Raw genomic sequence first — 22,817 nt, 5'->3', positions numbered from 1 at the left:
GATGGTTTCATAGAAGGCTTGGTTGTCTTTTCAAAATCAAAAGGTGTGAAATTGTAAGCATTATGTATTGCATGCTGTACATGCATGACAGAAGAAACAAATTAGGTTAGGACAAAAGTACATGCCGGAAGAAATGATTTCAAACAACAAACAAAGTTCATAAGCTTTCTACATGGTTATTTCCTGTTCAAACAGCGCTACAGATTAATGTCGATATCTGGTATTGTACGAAAATAGAACACATCTTAATTCGGGTTTGTTTATGATCAATGCTGCTTAAGAGGTATAATGTCATTAATGATTTTCATTGTGATATTTGGACTTCTGAATAATCTTGTCAATTCCCAAAGTGAGTATGTTATCTATTTAAACTCGTATCTGAATTAATCATTGGATCAGTAAAGATTTGAGGTATCATTATTATTATTTATGTTTAGAAAGCTGCTGGTACAGTTCCCTCTACCGCTAGATCTGCAAAATAAAGTTAAAGAATAAATGCATTTCCAATGCCTGTCAAATATCAGAAACCTGAACATTTTCAATAATTTTTTTACTTGATGTTGTCTCGTTACCACTTTTTTGGAAGCTGTCTATTGTGTGTAAACCTATAATTATCAAAAGAAAATTCAGATAACACTGCCCAATAAGGTGTATGTTGTCGAATTGAAACGGAACAACAGATGATAGGTAGGAGGCGACTAGTTCGCATTAGATATGATCGTGGAGTAATAATAATTACTCCATGATATGATAGGTGGAATTCACTCTTCCCTGTTTATGATACCAGTTTGACATTTTGGTGATCGTGTAGGATTATCAAAAAACGGTGAGGTAATGTACGGGCATGTTGGAAGTTGTGCTATAAATAAATGAGTTTATGAGCGTTTGTGTTGTGGTGGTCTTGGATAGTGCTGAGTGGGTGATGTTTGTGAGGTGTCTGACTGCCTGGGATTTGTTGGAAGGCCATGTTACACATATGCCTGGAAGGGTTTATTATTAGTCTATCAGATGTGATTGGACTGAAATAGAGTAGGAATGATGCAGAAATTTAGGCAATAATCATACATTGCTGCCTGTCAGGTTTATATAATATGTTGTTACATACATATAATGTGTATGGGATCGATACATTTTTAGGTTTGCTATTACACATTGAATGTCACTATTTGTGTTAATATTATTATTTTGCCTGCCTTAGACTGTCCTTAATTACTCTTGGAAAATTTGCGTTACTGTATAAACTATATTTAGTGACTTGGATTTAATTCAAGTTTTAAAAAATAATAATAAAATGAATTAAGCTGAAATTATTTCATAAATAAAAACAAATTAGTTAATTATTTGTAATTTAAATTATAAAGATGATTTAAATAATCCTCAAATTTACCTAAATAGAAGGAGGAATTGACATCTTAAAATATTATTGCGTGGTTTCCTAATTAGTTTAATTAAAAATATAAAATAAACATAGACTCGATTTATGTTTGTATTTTTTAATGACTTTAATTTATTATTCTTAGGCCCATGTGATACTGATCTGCTGCTTACAGAGTGGCAACGTAGTATTCTTTACGACACTCCGCCGTCTGAGTCTCCAATATCTGATGATTTTATAATAGATGGCTGGTACAAGCTGAGAAATGAGGGTGATAGGATAGATATCAGAATGCCAACCTCATCACCTGGAAGTTTTAAATGTGGAACTCTATTCCCAGTTTGGATTGATGGTTTGTTAACTGTTTGTTATTATAGAAAATGAGTCCAATATAATATAAATCATTATATCATCATCGTCATTTTTAACTAGACTTGAAGCTTATCTAAACCAGATCGTAGCCACACATTGTTCTCGATTACTGTAATAAAACTTCGGCATAAATAACTGGCATGTACGCAATACTTTACCGCAGTACTATGAATATTTCTCTACTTTAATAAACTAAGAGCTCAAATACATTTGTCTTGAGTACAAACAATTAAAAAAATGGCTGTATCTGCAATCCCCAAAATTGTGAAAACTATGTGAGATATTTTTGTTATCAATGTAGGCCTACTTCTAGAAACTTTGCGTTTAAACAAAAATTATGTTTCAATTTGTGTAATGAAAACCAACAAATGCATTTGGTCAATGACTCAAAGGCATCATTTTTTAGTTAAACCCTTAAAAAGGTTAGGCCAAAATACCACATGAAGCGAATGAATACACCCTGATCTATATGTAATCAAGTACAATTAAAATTACCTCCGAAACAGAAACTTGACACAGAATTAGGTCAAATAATGATTCAAATTTAAAAACGAATCTATTTTGAGTTGCACATTTGATGAATTTTGAGTATTAAGGCCTAAAACTTATTGTCATTGTAAATTTTAAATAGTGGAAGTGCATGACACTGGCATAGTTTATTACACCACGCCACGCCTTTAAAAATATATTTTTAAACTGCAGTAATACAGATAGTTTTATACCACACTAAACACAGGCGGTATAACATAGTATCTAGCCTATAGGGCGTAGCTGTTATGATTCTATGCCTTTAGACAATATGTAGGCCTCGGGTAAATGAAACCGTTCAGCAACCACTTGTATTGAATGTAGTTATAGTCACGGATTTACAATTTTAAGTTATTGTATTATTGCGGGTATGTTTCAGCACCAACAACCACAGACAAAACCGCAATGGAAAATCATCCCTTTTCGGGGCAAACCGTTTACTTACCTAAATTCGTTTTAATCGCCAAAATAAACTTGTTTTCAGTAGGTATTACAAATCAGTATCGAAATTATATACTTAAGCGAATTACTAAAATTTGCCCTTATGTAAATTTATACTTTTATAGATGAATCTTTAAAGAGTGAAATTACACTCTTCCATGAATGAACGTATTTTAAAAATATAATTGTACCTTTTTAGTTTTAATACCGAATACTCCTGAAATAAAAATTTATTATACACAAGATTTAAGTTTGAAAAAAAAAACGTTACCAGCTACAGCAAAAATATACCATACAATTCAATTTGATCAATTAAGAAAAAAATATATAGTTATACAATAATACATTTCAGCTCAGAAAAATACCTTATTATATCCTCGTAATTTGATTGATTGGTTAAATCTCTATGACATGACACTGTTAATTTAGTTATATTTAATGGTATTTATCTTAATTTTTCATGTTTTTGTGAGACAAAACATGCTTAAAGTTTAAATTATGATAATAGATGTGTTATAAAACAAATAATGAATGTTTTGTAGTCGTTGAATGGAGAAATATTTTCATTTAGCACATAAATATTCTTTATCTGTAATACGATACTGTCCTCCACCATTTCAGTACATTTACACGTTTGATACCCAATGTGTTTTTAGCAATTCTACATTATGTAAACAAAAAGAAGAAGACACAGTAATGCTTTTTTTTAATCGATTGTATAGATACATATCCAGCACTAGGAGATCCAATCAAAAGTGTTACTGGCTGCATAGAAATCAGTGGAGATCCGTGTGCCTCCACTGTTCCAATTTCCCTTCTTGCTTGTTCAACTGTAAACAATGATCTATATTTTGTTCATCTTTTTACTGACACTCCTGGAACTTCAACGGGATACTGCACAGGTAAAAATAATGTTATTAATAGTGTTCTTTCTGTTGCTGAGTCAATATAATTAATAAAACTATCTACTTAGGAAAATAAAAATGTCTGTAGGCTTAACGCACCCAATTATTATAATTATTATATTATGCATTTATTCATCGGTCACGGTGCTATAAATCCATGAAAACCCACGTATTAAAAAAAGAATCGAGTCGATATCTATATTATAAGTGAGAGAGTTTGTACGTCTGTCTGTCTGTCTGTTTGTTTGTTCGTTATACAAATTTTTGTTACTGCACGTAATCTTACATATGGGGTATCAAAATGACCGAAATTGTACCGGGAATGTTCTAAGCTATATTTGAACATCATCCGCCATCTAGGATCCAAGTTAGGGGCCAAAATGTGGTCAAAATGGCCCACTTTTTCCCACTTTCGATGTTTGTTCATTATACAAATTTCTGTTTCTGCATGTAATCATACATATGGGGTATCAAAATGATCGCAATTGTACCGGGAAGGTTTTAAACTACATTTCAAAAAGTCTGGGCATTTGGTGGAAGAGGGGGATTGGGAGATAGGGTGTGAGAGTTTGGGTTCAGGGGATAGTGGGGATTTTGCTTAGGCTAGAGGTGGTAGGCTCTCAAATTGTGATAGGAAAATTGTTAAAGTATTTTAATTATCACTGGGAAGGGGCTGGGAGTTTGGGGTGGGGATGTAGGCCTATCACCATGACTGAAACTGTACTGGGAATGTTTTAAACTACATTTGAACACTGCCACTGAGGGATTATTGGTTGAGAGTGATGGCTAACATTATTAGTACTGGAACCGTCTAAACACATCACCCAGTATCTGGGGTGTTTTGGGAGGGAGGAGGGGAGGAGGGGGAGTGGAAGAACTGGCGTAATGAAGTATATGATTGGAATTGTACAAGGAAAAATTACTACATTTGAACTGTCCTGTAGTAGAGTTAAGGTTAGTTAATTGTGGCTGGGATGGTCAGAGGAGAAAGAAGACTAAGGAGGCCGCAATACCAAAATTAGATATTTAAATTGTCGTGGGAAGAATTTGTTTAAAATAAAAGAGTGTTGGGTGTTATTGAAGAGGGGTGGGGGTTGGTGAGTATAGGGAGATACAGGAGTCGGTTGTTATGTACTGAGAAGACTTTAAATTAATTTTGAAACCCGCCCTGGGGCGGGTATAATTGCTAGTAATTAATAATAGCAACTATCTACTTTAGAAAAATAAAACGTTATGTTTGCGTAACACATCCTACAAAATAAAGGCCGAACCTATACGAATTATTTGTTTTCAGATAAAAAAAATAAAAATACTAAAAACGAATATAAAAAAAGAAAAAAAGAAATATTGATAATGTTATTATCTCTTGATAGAAATGTATAGAATTGTAATTATTTCAATTGCTTTTGGGATACTTAATTTTATTTAAAAATTATAATTTTGTTTTTAAAGCCTACCTACGTTCCCTGAATTTAGGGCGCCAACGCTCTTTATTGATATGAATTTATTAAATTAAATATATTATTATTTATCCTTCTTTGGGCAATAACAAAAATGGATTACATCACTATACATAAAAAAGACATTTTGAAGAGAATAAACTGCTTAATATGCCAATAATAACAACAGAGATGTAATACAATCTAATATGGCTTATAAATAAAGCATAGTTAAGATTATATAGTACATTGCAATTCCTGAATTGGAGGTATGCGATACAAGACGACAAACAATATAATTGATAATTTTTTCATTAAAAACACACAGAAAGTGTACGGTTTGCATTCTCCAAGCTAAGATGGTGCTGTATACTGTGTAAGAGTAATTTTTATACATTTAAAAAAAATAATAAGTTGTGAATGTTAGTTAGTAATTAACAAATTACAAATTTTTTCAGATTCTCTTTTGCCTTGTGAAGGTAACCTGACTGCTTCAGCTATTCAGTTTCCACCTTGTAATGGTGAGTTTCATCATTTATTTTTATAACAGCATATGCTGCAGTTTGCTGCGGTAAAAATAAAACTGGCCGACGATAATACTGAAAACAGTTAAGATGAAGAAATTAGCCGCCCCAACGTTAATATGAATTTTTTTTTCACATTTACAACAACAGTATTACATTTACTGTAGTTCACTTTTAAATAAATTGTTTAGGTGCATGATATGATTTCATAATGCATCAAAACCACACAAAACAACCACTGTTCTAAAATGTTACTTGGGTAATTCATTAACACTATTTTAAGACATGCACACCTGGACATAATTATGAATGTTTCTTTCGTTGCACTTCTTCAATTTTTCAGCCTATATCTACTTGAGTTAAATTAGTAACCCTTGTTTGCTACAAAAAAATCCATCTCTTCATTGTATGAATTTCTATTTCTATTTTTGTTATATTAGCATTTAATAAATTATTATGTAAAGAAATTATGCACAAATATGACTACCCCTATCGATTGTACATTGACTACTATTATTATATAGCTTGGTTTGTGATTTCAACGTTATAATCAAATAAAAAAACTAAAAAGCCATGTGACGTTTCTTAGTAACTATAGGCCTACAGTATGTACTTTATCGACAATATATTGTTAGATTCCAAAGGCATTGTGTTTGAAGATAAAGTTCCTTTACAATGATTTCAAGGCAAGCAATCAGGTGATAATCAGTCACCTGTCACTGGGATCAAGGGTCTACTAAAGCTTGAACGATATTGGACATTTAAATGTCTGTAAATGAATGTGCCACGAAGTTTAAGTGTAACAACTTCAAATCAATCGAAATCAAATTGCATTAACAAATGAATCTATTTGTACAAAAAATACACATAAACTGCAATGTAATGACAAATCTGTCTGTGGGAATGTGTAAGTACAATTCAATCCGATCCGGTCTGCCTCTCTTCCAGCACGCCCTCTCTTTCATTCTTTCTCGCCACTGATAGGGCATACATGTTATGATCATAACTGTTATATATCTATCTATATCAATCTTTTAAAAAAATAAAAAGAGCATTCACATATACGAAAAATTAATTCCTCTTCAGCTACAAACATTGATTTTTTATGTGAAATTTTACATTTTCAGAACGTTTTTTTACCAAAATTCTAAGAAGTTTAGCATCTATTAATATTCATCTATAATACGTAAAGGCAACATTGATGCCTAAGTATGTCTAATTCCAAAAAAAGAGTAGTACTATTTAAATATTGACTATTATGCCTACTAATATGCCTACTAATATGCCTACTAACAATACGTCTGTATTTCTTAAATTTATAAATAGTTATAATTGTATTACCATAGAAAGATCAAACCGTCTTTTTAAAAATGTTTGTATTACACATACTATTCAATGTTTCAATCTAGACACGCTAATATGTTTTATTGCATTTCATTAATAGATAATAACAGCCCAGTGATTGAATGCCCAACAAATATAACTTCAAACAATTATTTTGGAGAAGGAAATGGACTAATAGGTGTTAGCACAGATGAAGGAAGTCCAAATGCAACAGTCACGTGGGATCCTCCTGTGACAAGTGGCAATGGAACAGTGACTGTTGTCTCATCACCATATGAGTCAGGTGACATGATACCAATTGGTATTCACACAATTACCTTTACAGCAACTGATTCTTCTGGTAATATTGATACATGTGACTTTGGTCTTCAGGTTGTAGGTAAAATATTAATTTGTTTTCATGAATAGTATTAGTGATGTAATTAATGTACTTGATTATTGTTGGTTATAGTCAAATGTTTTTATATTTCTGTTTAAAATTTGTATTTTACCGATAAAACTTCATCTTGAATTTTTCACAGGATGAGTCAAAATTGCAAATATGATTGGTTTGGGCCTCATAAATTATTTTATAACCGATTGCTCTGTAACATAACATCACATAACATAAACAAAAATAACTAACTAATAAAATTGATATTTAGATGATAATTGTAATATATAATTGAACCTTTAATTCCTGTATTTTTTCTGTATTAATAATAGATAATGAGAATCCTGACTTGGTATGTCCCCCTGATATTACAACTACTACATCAGATGGTTTAAATCAAGCAGTTAATGTCACCTGGACTGAACCAATCGTGTATGACAATTCTGGAGAAGATGCAACAACAACGTCCACTTACAATCCTGGAAATAATCTATTTGATATTGGTAGCACTGTTGTTATATATGATGCAGTTGATAGTTCGGGCAATGCCGTAACATGCAACTTTACTGTTGCTGTTAGTGGTAAGCATTATGTTAAAGAATCTTATTGCATTGCAGCATTGTTGCTTGGTAACCATTATGCAATTAAACTAAACATCTACAGCTCACTATGTCGGTCGATTGGTCGGTCGGTCGATTGGTCGGTCGGTCGGTAAACACTAACTTGAGCACGCGACTGCAGCCATGTATATGGCCATGTTAGAAGATGACAGACTATCGGACAACCGAGAGTCATGTAACCATACGCAATGTCTACCTAATAGGAGCAGCGTAACATATGTTGTGATAATAGTTCATAACTGTTCACAATTTGATTCAGTATATCCAGTATTAAATAATAATAATACTTGTTATCATTTATAGATCTAGAATCTCCAGATTTTATCAATTGTCCAATGAATATGACTGTTAACACAACAACTGGTGAGGCATTTGCAATCAATGTCACATGGGTTGAACCAACAGCTACTGATAACTCTGGAGAGACTGCTGTACCAGTAGCAGACTACACTTCCGGTGATAATATGTTTCCAATTGGCGACACAACAGTCCAGTACAATGTATCAGATTCATTTGGCAACTACAATGAAAGATGCAGTTTTGTAATCACTGTTGAAGGTAGGTTTTTATCACACTACTGTAGGTAGATAATTTAAATTTAGCAAACGTTGTTTATCAAAAATATAGTGGCGGCATCTTGTATGTTATAGTTTGTCCACATAATATATTGTATGTTCATTTTTAATTTTAGTGAAGAGGGCAAATTATATAATAAACATATATCATGTAACTGTATTAAAACATGTTTGATCTTTACCTGTATCTATTTCTTTGTTCTTTACCATCAGTGCCTTGACTGTATTTTGTATCTGTACAATTCTTTCTTTCCGCCAACATTTTGATTCTGATTTTCATTTTTTTCTGAAGTATGACCAATTTATGACCATTTACGGGGCTTCAAAGGTTACGTAATGGTAATAATGTCTAGTTTATGGGGTGTTCTGAGATTTAAGGTCATAGGTCAAGAAAAGGGTAGTTTAGTATTATTTTTAGAAGAGTGAGGCGCAATACTAAAATGATCCTGAAATAGGCTAATGCTTTGGTACAACTATAAAGTTAGACCACTCAGGAAGATGCAGTTATACAAAAAACAGGTTAAAATTAGCATGTTAACAGTTGATTGATTCAAACAATATACTTCTGTTACAAACACATAGTAGGACTACCATTAATTTCTTTTTCATAAATGCATTTTCATAAAATAGTACTTTTTTTCCTTGTTAATTTACCACACAATTTACTAATCGGAAATTCTGCTGACTGGGTTCATGTTCTATTGAACAAGTGTCTCTAGTTGATATTTTTTATTATATCAGATAACGAAGATCCAATTATCAAAAATTGTCCAAACGATACAACAGTAAACACTACTAACGGATTACCAACTGCTAATGTGTCTTGGATAGAACCCACAGCAACTGACAATTCTGGCACCAGATTTTTTATAAATATCATTACATCAGGAAGTATATTCCCAATAGGCGATAGCCTGGTGATATACACAGCATTTGACTATCCACAAATAAATACTGCTATCTGTTCATTTATTGTAACAGTTGAAGGTAAGTTGTTTTTCTGAAAATAATAAAGCTAATGTAGACCCACTTGATTTGTTAATTGTGAATAGTAACATTCAAATTAATATTTACATAATAAAATCGGGAAGTACTTTTAAACGTTGTGTATGCAATATAAGTTCTCTGTTAATTGATCAACTATTTGTATGTAATTTATTTATTGTAATGTTAATCTTTTTACTGCTGGTCATAGACACGTCTTTTTTTTTTTTTGTGTTTCTCTGTATGAAATATGAATAAAAAAAAAATATTTGTATGTATCCAAAAGTTTCGTTTTCTTTTCTACAATTCTTCACTTCCGTTGGGATATCAGCTTTCCAGCTCTGCCTTTCACATGCTACGTAGTGTTGTGTTAAAACATTATGCCTAGTGTCCTATGTAAATCGTATATTATGCGAGCTGAAACTTGAATGTTCAATTTCTTAATCATTTCATGTTTAAATTATGTTTTCATATTTGCCGGCGCTTGAAATAGGTTTTGCCTCTAATTCAATTTCTCACATTGTAACATTTGTATCCATGTTGTTTGAGTATGTTTCTCTCACTACATACTTTTATTGATGTTTATTGTTTTCCTTAAGACTATGTCTTATATTTTCATTAATAGATAATGAACGTCCAATGATTGAATGCCCAAAAAATATAACTTCAAACAATTATATTAGAGAAGATAATGGACTAGTTGGTGTTAGCACAGATGAAGGAAGTCCAAATGCCACTGTCACATGGGATCCTCCTTTGGCAAGTGACAATAGTAATGCAACAGTGACTGTGGTGTCATCGTCACACGAGTCAGGTGACATGATACCAATCGGTACTCACACAATCACCTTTACAGCAACTGATTCTTCTGGTAATATTGACACATGTGAATTTAACATCAAGATTGAAGGTATATAAAAGCTTTATTTATGAATCTAGTAAAAGTATCATTAACAACCAAATAAAACATATGGTTGATGTAGCCTAATGTGAATACTATTTAAGTTTAACATTTCAAATCAAAAGACAACTAATGAATAACAGTTATCTTTTACTATTTGTTTGATATATTTGACGTTGCGTTTCCGGAAAAACCTAATTAAAGGCCGCTCGGTTAAATTAAAAGTTAACCGATAATTATCTCATTCAAATTAGATAATAATCTGACAAAATTTAACAATATTGTTTGTACTGTAGGTATTGATCACCCGTTGAAGAGTTAAAATCGACTTTGTTTAGTTAAAAATATAAATTATTTAGGGTTTATCGTTTTTCTTTCATATATCTTATATTATATATATGTTATGTCATTTAGTTGAACAAACATTTAAACATGCTTGGAAAGTTTTTTTTGCATATTTTTTTTTTAGAAGTTTCGTACATCAATGCTATTCTGTTTTTAGATATAAACATATTTTATTGTTCTGTCTATTTGGCAGATTACAAATTTCCTAATGGTTTTATATTTAGGTTATATTATGAATTTTGCACAGTTCATTTAAAATTCATTAACGTTTAGATCAAGAAGCTCCAGATATCATCAATTGTCCAATGGATATGACTGTTAACACAGCGACTGGTGAGGCATTTGCAATCAATGTCACATGGGTTGAACCTACAGCTACTGATAACTCTGGAGAAATTATTGAGCTAGAATCAAACTACACTTCTGGTAATATTATGTTTCCAATTGGTGACACAACAGTCCAGTACAATGTCTCGGATTCATCTGGTAACTTCAATGACAGCTGTGTTTTTGTTATCACTGTTGAAGGTAGGAAATACGTTTTGTTCAACTCTGACGTACGTGCACTGACAATTGAGTAACCTGTACAGTTACGTTAGACAGAGTTGACCAATAAACTTACTACATGGTGCAAATCTACATAGTAGTAGTAGTAATTATGATTATCATCAGGTAATGTTTAATTTGAGGAGTACAGTGGGTTCTAGTTAACAAAACAGGATTTTGAAACATGCATTCTCTATCCTGGAAAATGTTCAAATAATAAATTTCAACATTTAGTATTAGAATTATTTGCACGCACACTAATTGTTTGAATAATCAACATGATCAGTCACACGCTTCACTATCTACTCACACACAACTTTGCATTTTTAAAGATATGACAATCATTTTTTATCCTATTTAAATCATAACTTAACAAATTGAATTTACATAGTTTTTAATTAAGTTTTAAATCAATTAAAAATAGTATTTTGATGCTGTTTGTCACTAGAAATGAAATCATAAGCATTGATAGTTTATCTGATGTTGCTTTAAATTTTAAAAAATTTGCTTTTCTCAGTTAAAATATCTTTCCACATATCTTTATTGAAAAAATATGCTTCTCTTACAGAACATTATGTTTATTTATATTCTAGATAACAAACGTCCAATGATTACCTGCCCAACAAATGTCACTTCAAACAATTATATTGGATTAGATAATGGACTAGTAAGTGTCAGAACAGATGAAGGCAGTCCAAATGCCACTGTCACCTGGGATCCTCCTGTGACAAGTGATAATAGTAATGGAACAGTGACTGTAGTGTCATCATCATATGAATCAGGTGACATGATACCAAGCGGTACTCACACAATCACCTTTACAGCAACTGATTCTTCTGGCAATATTGACACCTGTAACTTTGGTCTCAATGTTGAAGGTAAACATAACACTAAAACATTTCCCCAAACTTACTTCTACTAAATCCTACTACTCACAGTTGAAATTTGATCTTGTGAAAGGTAAAAAATAAGGCATGCCTGCTAATAATCAACACATTTAAATTCGTATAACATCCTCTACAATATCTTAACTGTTTCTATGCATAACTTTAAATAAAAACTACTTAATTGATAAGAACTATTAAAATCTCAAGTTTTCACAAATACAATAAATAATTTATTGCATAATACTTCTTCTGAATCCAGCAATCACAGTAACAGAATTCTATTCTGAATATACTTTGATCGTCCTCATGGGTGATGCAAGAAGTCCAGGAAACTGGGAATATAAGTGAAATAGGGTAGGACTGGTGTGAAAGTTAATAGCAATGTAGAATTATAACCTTGATGTCCAAAAACGGTCAACTGACCAATATAATTTACAAGCTTTACTGCCAAAGTTAAAACAATATTTAATATAAATATTGATAGTTCAATTACTGACCTAAATGAAATGGACCATCCAAAACTTTTAAATAAACAAACGGTAAAATGCATTTCGCATAGTATTAAACATCAGGGCTTCAATTTTGTGGCATATGTGGCACTTTGATTGGTTAATTTTGAGAAGGAGAAGTGCTAAATCCAGGATTTGAAATAGTTAGGGGATGTGTGGTAGTGAGGGCCTTATTAAATAAAGTTCTGTAACTTAACATTATGTCATTCTCTTGCATTGTAATTATAATAATTTAGGGGGACCTTGAGGAGACCCCCCTCCCCTCCATTGAATCCGTCTATTGTCTGGGGGTGGTAGCGAAAACAAAGTAATTTGGTGAATGGGGGAAGGATACAAGATAACTTTATTGTCAAATAGTTCATTAACGAAAGATTTGAAATTGGTTTTTCTCATGGCAACCTAACACAAAAATAGATAAAATCAGTAAAATGTTGAGGATCTGCCTAGGTCAGCAAATGGAAGAAGTAAAACATGAAAGAAGAGCTGCAAAATAATATGTTGCAAAGATTACCAATTACAACAATCTGGTATAATTTATTCAAAGGATATAACGTTGAAAATTAAAAACTAGGAATTACAGAATTTATAATTACATTACACAGCTGAATTTAAATAAAACATTAGGAAATGTTTTTACTAATAAATAATTTTTTTTAAAATGCCTCTGGCAACCCTGCATGTAGATTGTTAAATATTACCACAGTATTTTATTTTAGAAATCAAACATTATAGTATAAATACCTATATACTACTAACTTTATACTAACTACTAGCCAATGACACATTGAGTTTTCGTCGTAACATCCTATCCTCCCACACTAACGTCATAGTACGTCCCTACATCGCCGGCAGCGGCGGGCGCGACCACATATAACATGTGTGCACAGCCGGCGGAGAGAGAGAGCGGTACATTATTTGAACTGCTAGTTTGCAATGGCACTCGACAGTTTATTTTTTCTCTTAGTCTAGACCCTATTAATAATAAATGTAATAGATAATTACGAATTGTCTTTATGACAGAGTTTGCATTAGGTCTAGCTTCGTAGACGTATCCTGGTTAGATCCTCTTCGTCCATGTTTGTATAGTTGCTTGTTTAATTTTTAATTTTTCCGAATTTTAAAATGACCGTATTTTTTTATACCCGACTTAGAAAATAGACGTCCTTAGTTCATTTGGCAATCTACATCGTTTGGTAAAACAGGTTGTCCGTCTGGAAAGGTCATTTGTAAAACTACATTGTTTATAAATGTACGTAATTGTTCATTGTACAAAATACGTTGTTCGCGTAAAAGGTTGGTTGTTGGTTTGTGAAAGTACTTTGTTCGTTCGTTTGTGAAAGTAGGTTGTTCGTTTGTGAAAGTACGTTCTTTGTTTTTATTTAGATCGTTCGTTTGTGAAAGTACGTTCTTTGTTTTTCTTTTGTATTTTTTGCGGCGATTGCCTTGCATAGAAAAGGATTTGGGGAAGAAAAAAATCAAATCCTGTACGTACATGACATGTGCTCCCATTTCCTTCCCATCATGTGTCGCGCACGCTCTTTGTGGTAAATGATGGCGCTTTGGGTTACTGTTTCTCGTTTTTTAATAGTAACCCACACTCTAATAGTAACCCCTCTTCTAATAGTAACCCACCTTATAAGTCAATCTATAATAATAACCCACTACTCTAATAGTAACCCATGGGTGTTACTATTAGAGTCACAAAAACTTATGATGCAGCTGTATTTTGAAAATAAAGAGATAATGCATGTTGATCACAGGAGTGGGAGAGGATTGAGTGTTTTTGAGTTTATAAAATAAAGTTACAGTTCAACCAAAGTTGTTTATTTGTACTGTTTTATTATTTTGCTATGAGTTGCTGACCGGAAACGTTGGGGATGGATTACTATTTTCAGGTGCCTAATTTAAGATTAGTAATAGTAACCCACTACTCTAATAGTAACCCCTCTTCTAATAGTAACCCACCCTAAAAAACAATCAAAGAATAATAACACAGGGTTACAATTATAAGATTTTACGGTAGCTTACTAGGCCTATCCTATTTCTATTTAAATGCACCTTGTTTACAAAATTCTTTTTGCTTATCCAATTCGTTTCTTAACTGTTTAAGCATTCACTTTGTTCACTCCCAGGCAAATGCCCTTGCTTTATTTTGCTGTGCAGTTTGAATAATTTTTCATTAATCATATTACCGCATAGTCGTCACAAAGTGCCATGTTGCAGATGGTAAATTATGGAATTAATTTAAGAGCAATCTCAAATAAGTATTTTCCGAAGGGGATAAGTACATGTATTAGTTTTTTTATTATTTGTTTATTATCTATTCTTACAAATTTCCTCACTTTTAGATCCACCATGTCCAGATAATGATAATCCCTGTCTGAATGGTGCTCCATGTGTCGGTGATGGAGGATCTGGATCGTACACATGCCAGTGTGTTGATGATTTTGCTGGTCAGAACTGCGAGACAGACACACGTAAGTCTGAATCAATATACCGTCATCTCCTAATTTCGATAGATGAAACATTTGTGCACCCTTTTGCGCGGGAAAGTTCTTTAACATAATACATATTTCCTTGTGGATGGAAGGGACTACCAAAATAAATGAGAGATTCTGTACTGATTACGTAAATGGTTTTTTTACCCAATCAGTGTAATAGCAGACCTACTAGATGGTGATCAGGTTAACTTTTTAGGAATCCTGTCTCTACCTGGTTGTGTGTGTTTTTATGGAGACATCTGGAGCCAAGAAAAATGAAATGAAATGTAAATTTAATTAAAAGATGACTTTTCTTTAAAGATATATTATGGCCCATGACCAAACATGAAAAATGCAAATCACACTTCCGTAGAAAAAAAAATGTTTTCACTTGTAAAATGACAAAATAAATGGTTAAATTCAATCAAAAACCCATTGGCCGGCAGCCAATTTGACCATTTCTTTGGTTTAAATTCAGGTAAATACATTTTTAGATCCAATTTTTGTCAAATTGGATAACTATTACGTTACATTAAAATGGCATATACATCTTTAATTGTTTTGATATAAAATCAATGTGATTGAAAGATACAAATCTGTCATTATTGATACATTTTTTTACAAACAAAACTTAAAATTAAACTTTCAGGGCGAAGCTGTGGCAACAACTATTTTTCTGCACCAGGCGAACTCACGTCACCAAATTTTCCGAACATGTATGATAACCGACATAGTTGTCACTATATTGTTCGTATACACGGTGCACGTTCAATAACCTTTACAGTGAACGTATTCAATACAGAGGTAATTTTTAAAATGAAATGTTTATATCTAAATCTCTTAAAACGTTTATCTGTAATAAAAGAATTATATATAAAATACCTTATAATATAATATAACATGAGCACATCACAGTTTGATAGTGTAGACAAGGCTTTAGGCTTTTTTAGCATTTCTCGTCAATGTTCGGACAATATACTGTATCTTAAAAACAGTGTACAGTCTTTTTAACGATTGTTGTTATAAATTTGTCTTTGTTTATTAGGCGGATAAAGATTTTCTTATATATGGACCTGGATATATAGCTTCTTTTTCTCAAGCTGATAGAGTGGAGCTGGATGGTGATAGAAGTGATCTAGTACCTTATGAGTTTGTGATACAAGGAAGTGATGTATGGTTTTTTTTCGAAACTGACATAAACATCCCAGGTGTAGGTTTTAATATAACATTTACTGTTGCAGGTATGTTATATTTACAATCTTATATAACTCTGTATACACTATCAAACATTATGTGACAAAAAATGTGATGTGGCCACTGGACATGACGGTGTCATATTATTTTTACTACCATATGTGTCAAACTAGTTTGATAGTGTATGCATAGCTTTATATAGCTCTTATTGATCATTGGATCAACACACACACATACGATGGTCTTTGATAAGAGGTATTTATTTGGAAGAAGATAGCTTCAATTTGTATTTTGCATGTTGTTTTAGATAAAGATGAATGTGCTACTGCACCATGCCTCAATGGAGCCACTTGCATTGATCAAATTAATGCATATCAATGTGAATGCAGTCCTGGGTTTACTGGCACAAATTGCGAAACAGAACTAGAAGAGTGCATTAGTAACCCGTGTCAAAATGAAGCAACTTGCTATGAACTTAATAGTAACGATTACATGTGCGTATGTCTTAGTGGATACACAGGTAAAGATTGCGAGATTGATACAGACGAGTGTGCAAGTGGTCCGTGTCTGAACGGGGCTACTTGTATTGAAGGTACTGGAATGTACACCTGTGAATGTGCGTTCGGTTGGGACGGACGAAACTGTGAAGTACCAACACAGTGTTCAACTGCCACATGTTTTAATGGCGGAACATGCATCAACTTTCCCAGTGGTTATGTCTGTTTATGTGATCCAAATTTCATTGGACTAAACTGTGAAATCTGTTGTGCGAAAACATGTGCCACTGATAGTACTGGTGCTGGACACTGCACCTGTCCAAGTGGATATAGTGGTGATCGATGTGAGAACAATATCGGTGACCCGTGTGGAAGTAATCCATGTTTAAATGGTGCGACATGTACTGTAAACAGTAATGGATATAGTTGTATATGTATGGTTGGATATACTGGAAATACTTGTGAGGTAAACATTGATAATTGTCAAAATTCACTATGTCAGAATGGTGCTACATGCATTGACCAAACAAATCAATATATCTGTGCTTGTGTGTCTGGATGGACTGGAACATTTTGCGAAGTAAACATCAATGATTGTGCGTCAAATCCGTGTCAAAATGGAGGACAATGTTTTGATGGTATCAACTTGTATACCTGTACTTGTAGTCCTGGATATTCTGGAAGCGAATGTGAAACAAACATCCAGGAATGCTCAAGCTTGCCATGTTTAAACAATGGTAATTGTATCGACGGTGTCAATGATTACACATGTCTGTGTCAACTTGGGTTTGCTGGAGACCGGTGCGAAACTAATGTTAATGTATGTTTTGAGAATTTATGTCAAAATGGAGCGATATGTACTGCACTGTCTCAAGCTCTTTATCAATGTGATTGTCTTCGTGGGTTTACTGGAGAGTATTGTGAAGATGGTAATTTTTTTTTAGTTTAAACCGGTTTTTTTTTTCATGTAAAACTGTCATTTAATGTCATCAATAAATATAATAATAGCTCTTAATGATCATTGGATCAACACACACACACACACAAACTGTATCACAAACCCTTACACACACTGCGAAACACGCCTTACATTAGAGTATACTAGCCAAGACTATTATTAGCCAAAATCTCATTGGAAGTCAACAGGTTTCAAGTTAAGTTTAAGGTTGTTCGGTTGTATAATAAACTGAACTAGAATTTAATTCGTCACTTTGACGAATTATAGGTGATCATTTTTATCATTTTACTGAAATTAATTTTTTTTAAACATGCACGTACGTTAACATACGATCGGAAAATGTTGATGTATGCCATCCTATTATATGCTTATAGTGGTGAGTTGTGCCTATATGCCATATACAATATATACAGTATATACTGTATATCTATATACAGTGTAGCATAGGTGAAATTACGGGACACACATGTTCTAATTTTTTGGCATGATGACGTTATCAAACTAAACTTTAAGATGACAATTTCGAAAGATAATTAATTGAGCAAAAAAATATAAGATTTGGAAAAAAATTTGGCACGTAGAAGCGCTCTCTGAAATGTGTATAACTTTGACGAAAAATATGAAAAAACTACTTTTTCACTTCAACTGGCCATATGTTAACGTCACAACATCCGATAGGCTTAATTTTTATATGAATTAATATCTAAATTTCATCAGCTTTCATAATAAATTATAATCATCAAGGTAACCTTCAATTCTGAAGAGCTATAAGATATTCAAATTTACTGCAAAGGTGAAATTACATGGCCTACGTTATTCAAGTTTTTACGCGTGATGACGTCATTAAAATGAAAATAGTGTCAACTCATGATAAAGATAATTAATTAAGCAAGCACATACAGAAATTTGTGCGAAATTCGAGCACACATAACCAAGATGCGCTCTGTTGAATGTGATAATCTACACAAAAAGATAACAAATCCTAATTTTTAAATTCAAGTGGCCATTTGATGACGTCAAAACATTTTGTACGTAAAATGTGTACATGAATTCATATCTACAACTTAATGGCTTCCAGAATAAGTTAAAAAAATCGGGGGTCATCTTGCATTCTGAAGAATTATTTTCATTTTAAAAAAGACCTATTTTTCACCATTTTCAGAACTTTTGTAAAATTAATGTGCGCATTTTGTCATTTTTAACGTGCTCGTATAGCGTTATTTTAAGTCGGAACTGACTCAAATTTGGTGAATGTACTAAGGATGGTGAGTAGAATGAGATTTGTAAAAAAAATTCATATTTTTTACGCTTTTTAAGTATCGCGTGCGCAAATTTTTTTTTTTTTGCGCAGTAATTTTTTGAAACATGCAAATGGCCTAATTCATGTTCTAAATTGATCAAAACTTAATTTTGAGCGTTTTAAGTTTTTAACGCGCGATTTCACGCGCATGACCCTACGTGCGCGTGCGTTTTTATTTGCTAATATTTTTACCCTTGACCTGAAGTTTACGTGTAGTGAATTTCATTTTTATGTGATAATGAATTATGGAGATATGATTGATAATGTGATTTCGCAAAGTGGCGTATAAATGACGTCACGGATGAGTGATCACGCTGGAAAGCTTATTAGGATTAAGTTATATTATTTGAAAGATATTCTGAAATTTTGGTAATCATTGACATTAAACTTTTTGAGATAATTGTTACACAAAATAGTGTACAGAAACAATAAAAAGAAAAAAAATAAAGATTTCATACAATAACAATAGGTGATCATTTTATTCTAAATGATCACCTAAAAATAAAGATTTCATACAATAACAATAGGTGATCATTTTATTCTAAATGATCACCTAATAATATTGTTTTTCTTTTTCGGCAAAAGTAAAAGACGATGAACCTCCGTCCACGAAAGAAATTATTGACGCAATCAGACATCTGAAAGGTCGCAAAGCTACCCTAGGTGTTGCTTCTGAAATGTTGCAAGTCACCACAGAGAACCCAGTGTTCGTCGACCATGTACATGGACTGTTTGAGGAAATTTGGAGAACCAAAGAAGTACAACGTGATTGGGGACTGTCCAAATTAACAAACATTTGGGAAAAATGCAGTCCACTCGATCCATCAATATATAGAGTAATATCGATTGGGTCTACTTTTTCAAAGATGGTTATCATTCTTTCACGTTTTTCCAATTTTATGAAAATCAACATCTACGCACACAGTTTGGATTCAGGTCCAACAGATGGTGAAATGGTGCTATATACGTGATAAAGCAGATACAGGAAATTGCATATCGCTCAAATCGCAAACTCTATACATGCTTCATTGATTTAACAGCAGCATTCGACCATGTGAATCGTAATCTTCTTTTCTTAAGCGTTCGTAATAGGTTTCATTTGAATCAGTCTACTACTATGATTGACATAATACAATCACTGTACAGCTCAACGAAAGCTGACGACGACCAGAGTGACGATAAGTTCGAAACATCCTCTGGTGTGCGACAGGGTGGTATTGAGAGTACCAGCAAGTTTAACCAATATTTTTATTACGTTATTGCGTCGTTGCTAGTTTGAATGGCCTAATGATACGATACCTAATTCCTATTGAAGCTACAAATCGTGCTCAAAGATGTAAAGCACCGGCAAGGGGCATCTATGACCACTGAAAGTGGCTATGCTGACGACTTTGCTGTAAGAACTGCAAACCATTGTGAACATCTGGAATTTGGTCTAAAAATTAATGCCCCAAAAACAGAAACTATTAGGCCTATATGGAACTGGAAAGAGGAAGTTGAAGAACACCCAAGATGCATCATACAAATTGGCGGCGTACACATTAACAACGTAACACATTTTAGATACATTGGCGTATGGGTTATCTACAATGATGTACATATTGGAGATCAAGAAGTAAAATACAGAATCAATACAGCCAAAGGTGCATTTGCAGAGAATAGGGCATTGCTTACCAACAAAACGATCCACCTACAAAACAAGAATGATGTTTCTTAATGGTCTGGTTAGGAGTAAACTCACCTATGGTTGCCATGCTTGGAGGGCAACAGAAAGTGAAATGTCCAAACTTAGCACAACATACAAAACCTTCCTAAGAAGAATGCTATGGCTTTCAAAGGGTCTGCCCACCAAACCATGTAGACATATTCTCAGACGAAGAAACAGATGAAAACTATATAGACTGGCGTTACGTAATTGATAATGACTATCTCTACAAAATTACTGGCTATTAACCGCTAGGAAAATATGTCTACAAGCAACAATTCAACTGTCCTGACATATAATTATAAAAGAAAATGAAGATCCTACAAAAATTCTTACTTTTCACACAACACAAAGTAAACGTCGGAAGAGGTCGGAAGATACCATCAGTACTTGATAGAGTTGTACAACAAAGTCAACTTACTAGATGCAACTTCATTGGAGCCTGCTTCAACAGAAATTTATATTTTCCAGCAAGATTTTAACTCTGACGTAATTTGTACTTTATACTAAGTACATTGGAGAACTACTTGCGACTTTTTTCGCAAGTATTCTCAAAAGTACAAATTACGTCAGAGTAAGGCAAAACATCTAATCACTCAACTCCCTGATGCAAAACTACAATTACAAAGATTTTAACTGTATATAAGAACTGTCTTATAAGTTGTTTTGTGACTGTGCAATTTGGTAATAGTCACTCTCATCATACTGTACATTTAAAAGTAACACATCCAAATGCCAATTTCAAGTCAATGGCTACCAGATGCCTCTATGAGACGGTTATTTGAACCAGTACCATTGACTTGGAAAAAGCCTTTAGTTGTGTTTGTGCAGCAGGATATGAAGGAACATTGTGTGAAATTAGTAAGAAATCATTAATACAGTGAAATTTATCATGAGTTGCTATACTTTGAAATGTTTTTGTATATTTGAATTGCCCAAATGCCGCTTTGCCTGCTCAAAAGCTCCATTATACTAAACGATTTTCTACCATGTGTTCCGTCTTACAGTTTGTTTGTTTTAAGCTCTGTCTACACTACACACTGACAAAAACGTGCTTAAATATGGTAGTGATATGCCCAAATATGGTACTGATATGACATCATCATGTCCATATGGGCACATCACGTGTTTGTCACATACAGTTTGGTAGTGTAGACAGAGCTTTAGGGCAGGATGATTTGTAGTTGTAGTATTTCGATGTTCCAATTGGTCTTTCCTTCTTCTACTCTACTAAAGTGCCTCTTACAGTTTGGACATGCTTTCATAAAATCTCCCAATAGTTTTATTTTTCCAAGTTGGAAGGTCTGTCATTATAGAGAAATATACTTCCTACAACATTTAATTGAAATTCTTCTGTTTTGCTATTATCCATGCTTATAAATAAATATTATCTAGCTGAAAACTTGTGGTGCTCAATTAGCCCAAAAGGATACTACGAAAGATGAGTATGGTAGCTCGGGATGGTTTATACCTTGTATGAGTCTCTTTTTTTTATAATTCGGCTTTTTATTTACTCTAAGATGTCAATGATTGTAATCCAAATCAATGCCAGAATGGGGGTTTTTGTATTGATGGTGTCCACAGCTTCACATGTGCATGTCAACCAGGCTATGAAGGACTTTTTTGTGAAATCAGTAAGTATTAAGTTCAACTGTTTTGTTATTGTGATTGTACACAAAATAACTTGTTACAAACAATGTCTATATATGCCATGAAAACATAGGTATGTTTATATATGATAGCCTTGTAACAATGTTTTATAATTCTTTGATTCGTACAAAAAACGGCTCTTGAATGATGGTGACATTTTTTCAACTCTACCACTGTCATAAAGTGTTAAAAAATCCTTGTTTAAAAATCATATTATCCTTTATAAATCATATTATATTAAGCTGAAACTCCAGGTAAAATGTGAATTTTATATTTCTTAATTTTTCTAATTCTGAATATTATTGGAAACTTAATACTTCGAACCAAAGGCAAAATAAAATATTAGTAGGTGTAAATTTATATTC

The 22,817-nt window shown here is 32.9% G+C and overlaps 1 protein-coding gene across 1 annotated transcript in view; it reads left to right on the top strand.

Moving 5' to 3' along the window:
- Positions 1–131: 131 nt before the first annotated feature.
- The window catches only part of LOC144839321 (uncharacterized), a 46,902-nt gene continuing 24,216 nt past the window's right edge, over positions 132–22,817 (top strand). The window contains exons 1-17 of the mRNA XM_078694635.1: positions 132–349; positions 1,521–1,727; positions 3,439–3,618; positions 5,519–5,581; positions 7,029–7,307; positions 7,634–7,882; positions 8,225–8,479; positions 9,238–9,483; positions 10,106–10,390; positions 11,000–11,254; positions 11,866–12,150; positions 15,017–15,145; positions 15,798–15,952; positions 16,194–16,389; positions 16,650–17,768; positions 19,683–19,862; positions 22,323–22,436. Of these exons, the coding sequence (XP_078550761.1) occupies positions 289–349; positions 1,521–1,727; positions 3,439–3,618; positions 5,519–5,581; positions 7,029–7,307; positions 7,634–7,882; positions 8,225–8,479; positions 9,238–9,483; positions 10,106–10,390; positions 11,000–11,254; positions 11,866–12,150; positions 15,017–15,145; positions 15,798–15,952; positions 16,194–16,389; positions 16,650–17,768; positions 19,683–19,862; positions 22,323–22,436 (4,258 nt within the window). The 5' untranslated portion in view covers positions 132–288. The remainder of the gene's footprint in view (positions 350–1,520; positions 1,728–3,438; positions 3,619–5,518; positions 5,582–7,028; positions 7,308–7,633; positions 7,883–8,224; positions 8,480–9,237; positions 9,484–10,105; positions 10,391–10,999; positions 11,255–11,865; positions 12,151–15,016; positions 15,146–15,797; positions 15,953–16,193; positions 16,390–16,649; positions 17,769–19,682; positions 19,863–22,322; positions 22,437–22,817) is intronic.

This window comes from Antedon bifida, chromosome 4 (assembly GCF_963402885.1).
Source record: "Antedon bifida chromosome 4, ecAntBifi1.1, whole genome shotgun sequence".
NCBI classification, from domain to species: domain Eukaryota; kingdom Metazoa; phylum Echinodermata; class Crinoidea; order Comatulida; family Antedonidae; genus Antedon; species Antedon bifida.
The sequence above is the reverse complement of the archived record's forward strand: the minus strand, read 5'-3'. Positions and strand labels throughout refer to the sequence as shown.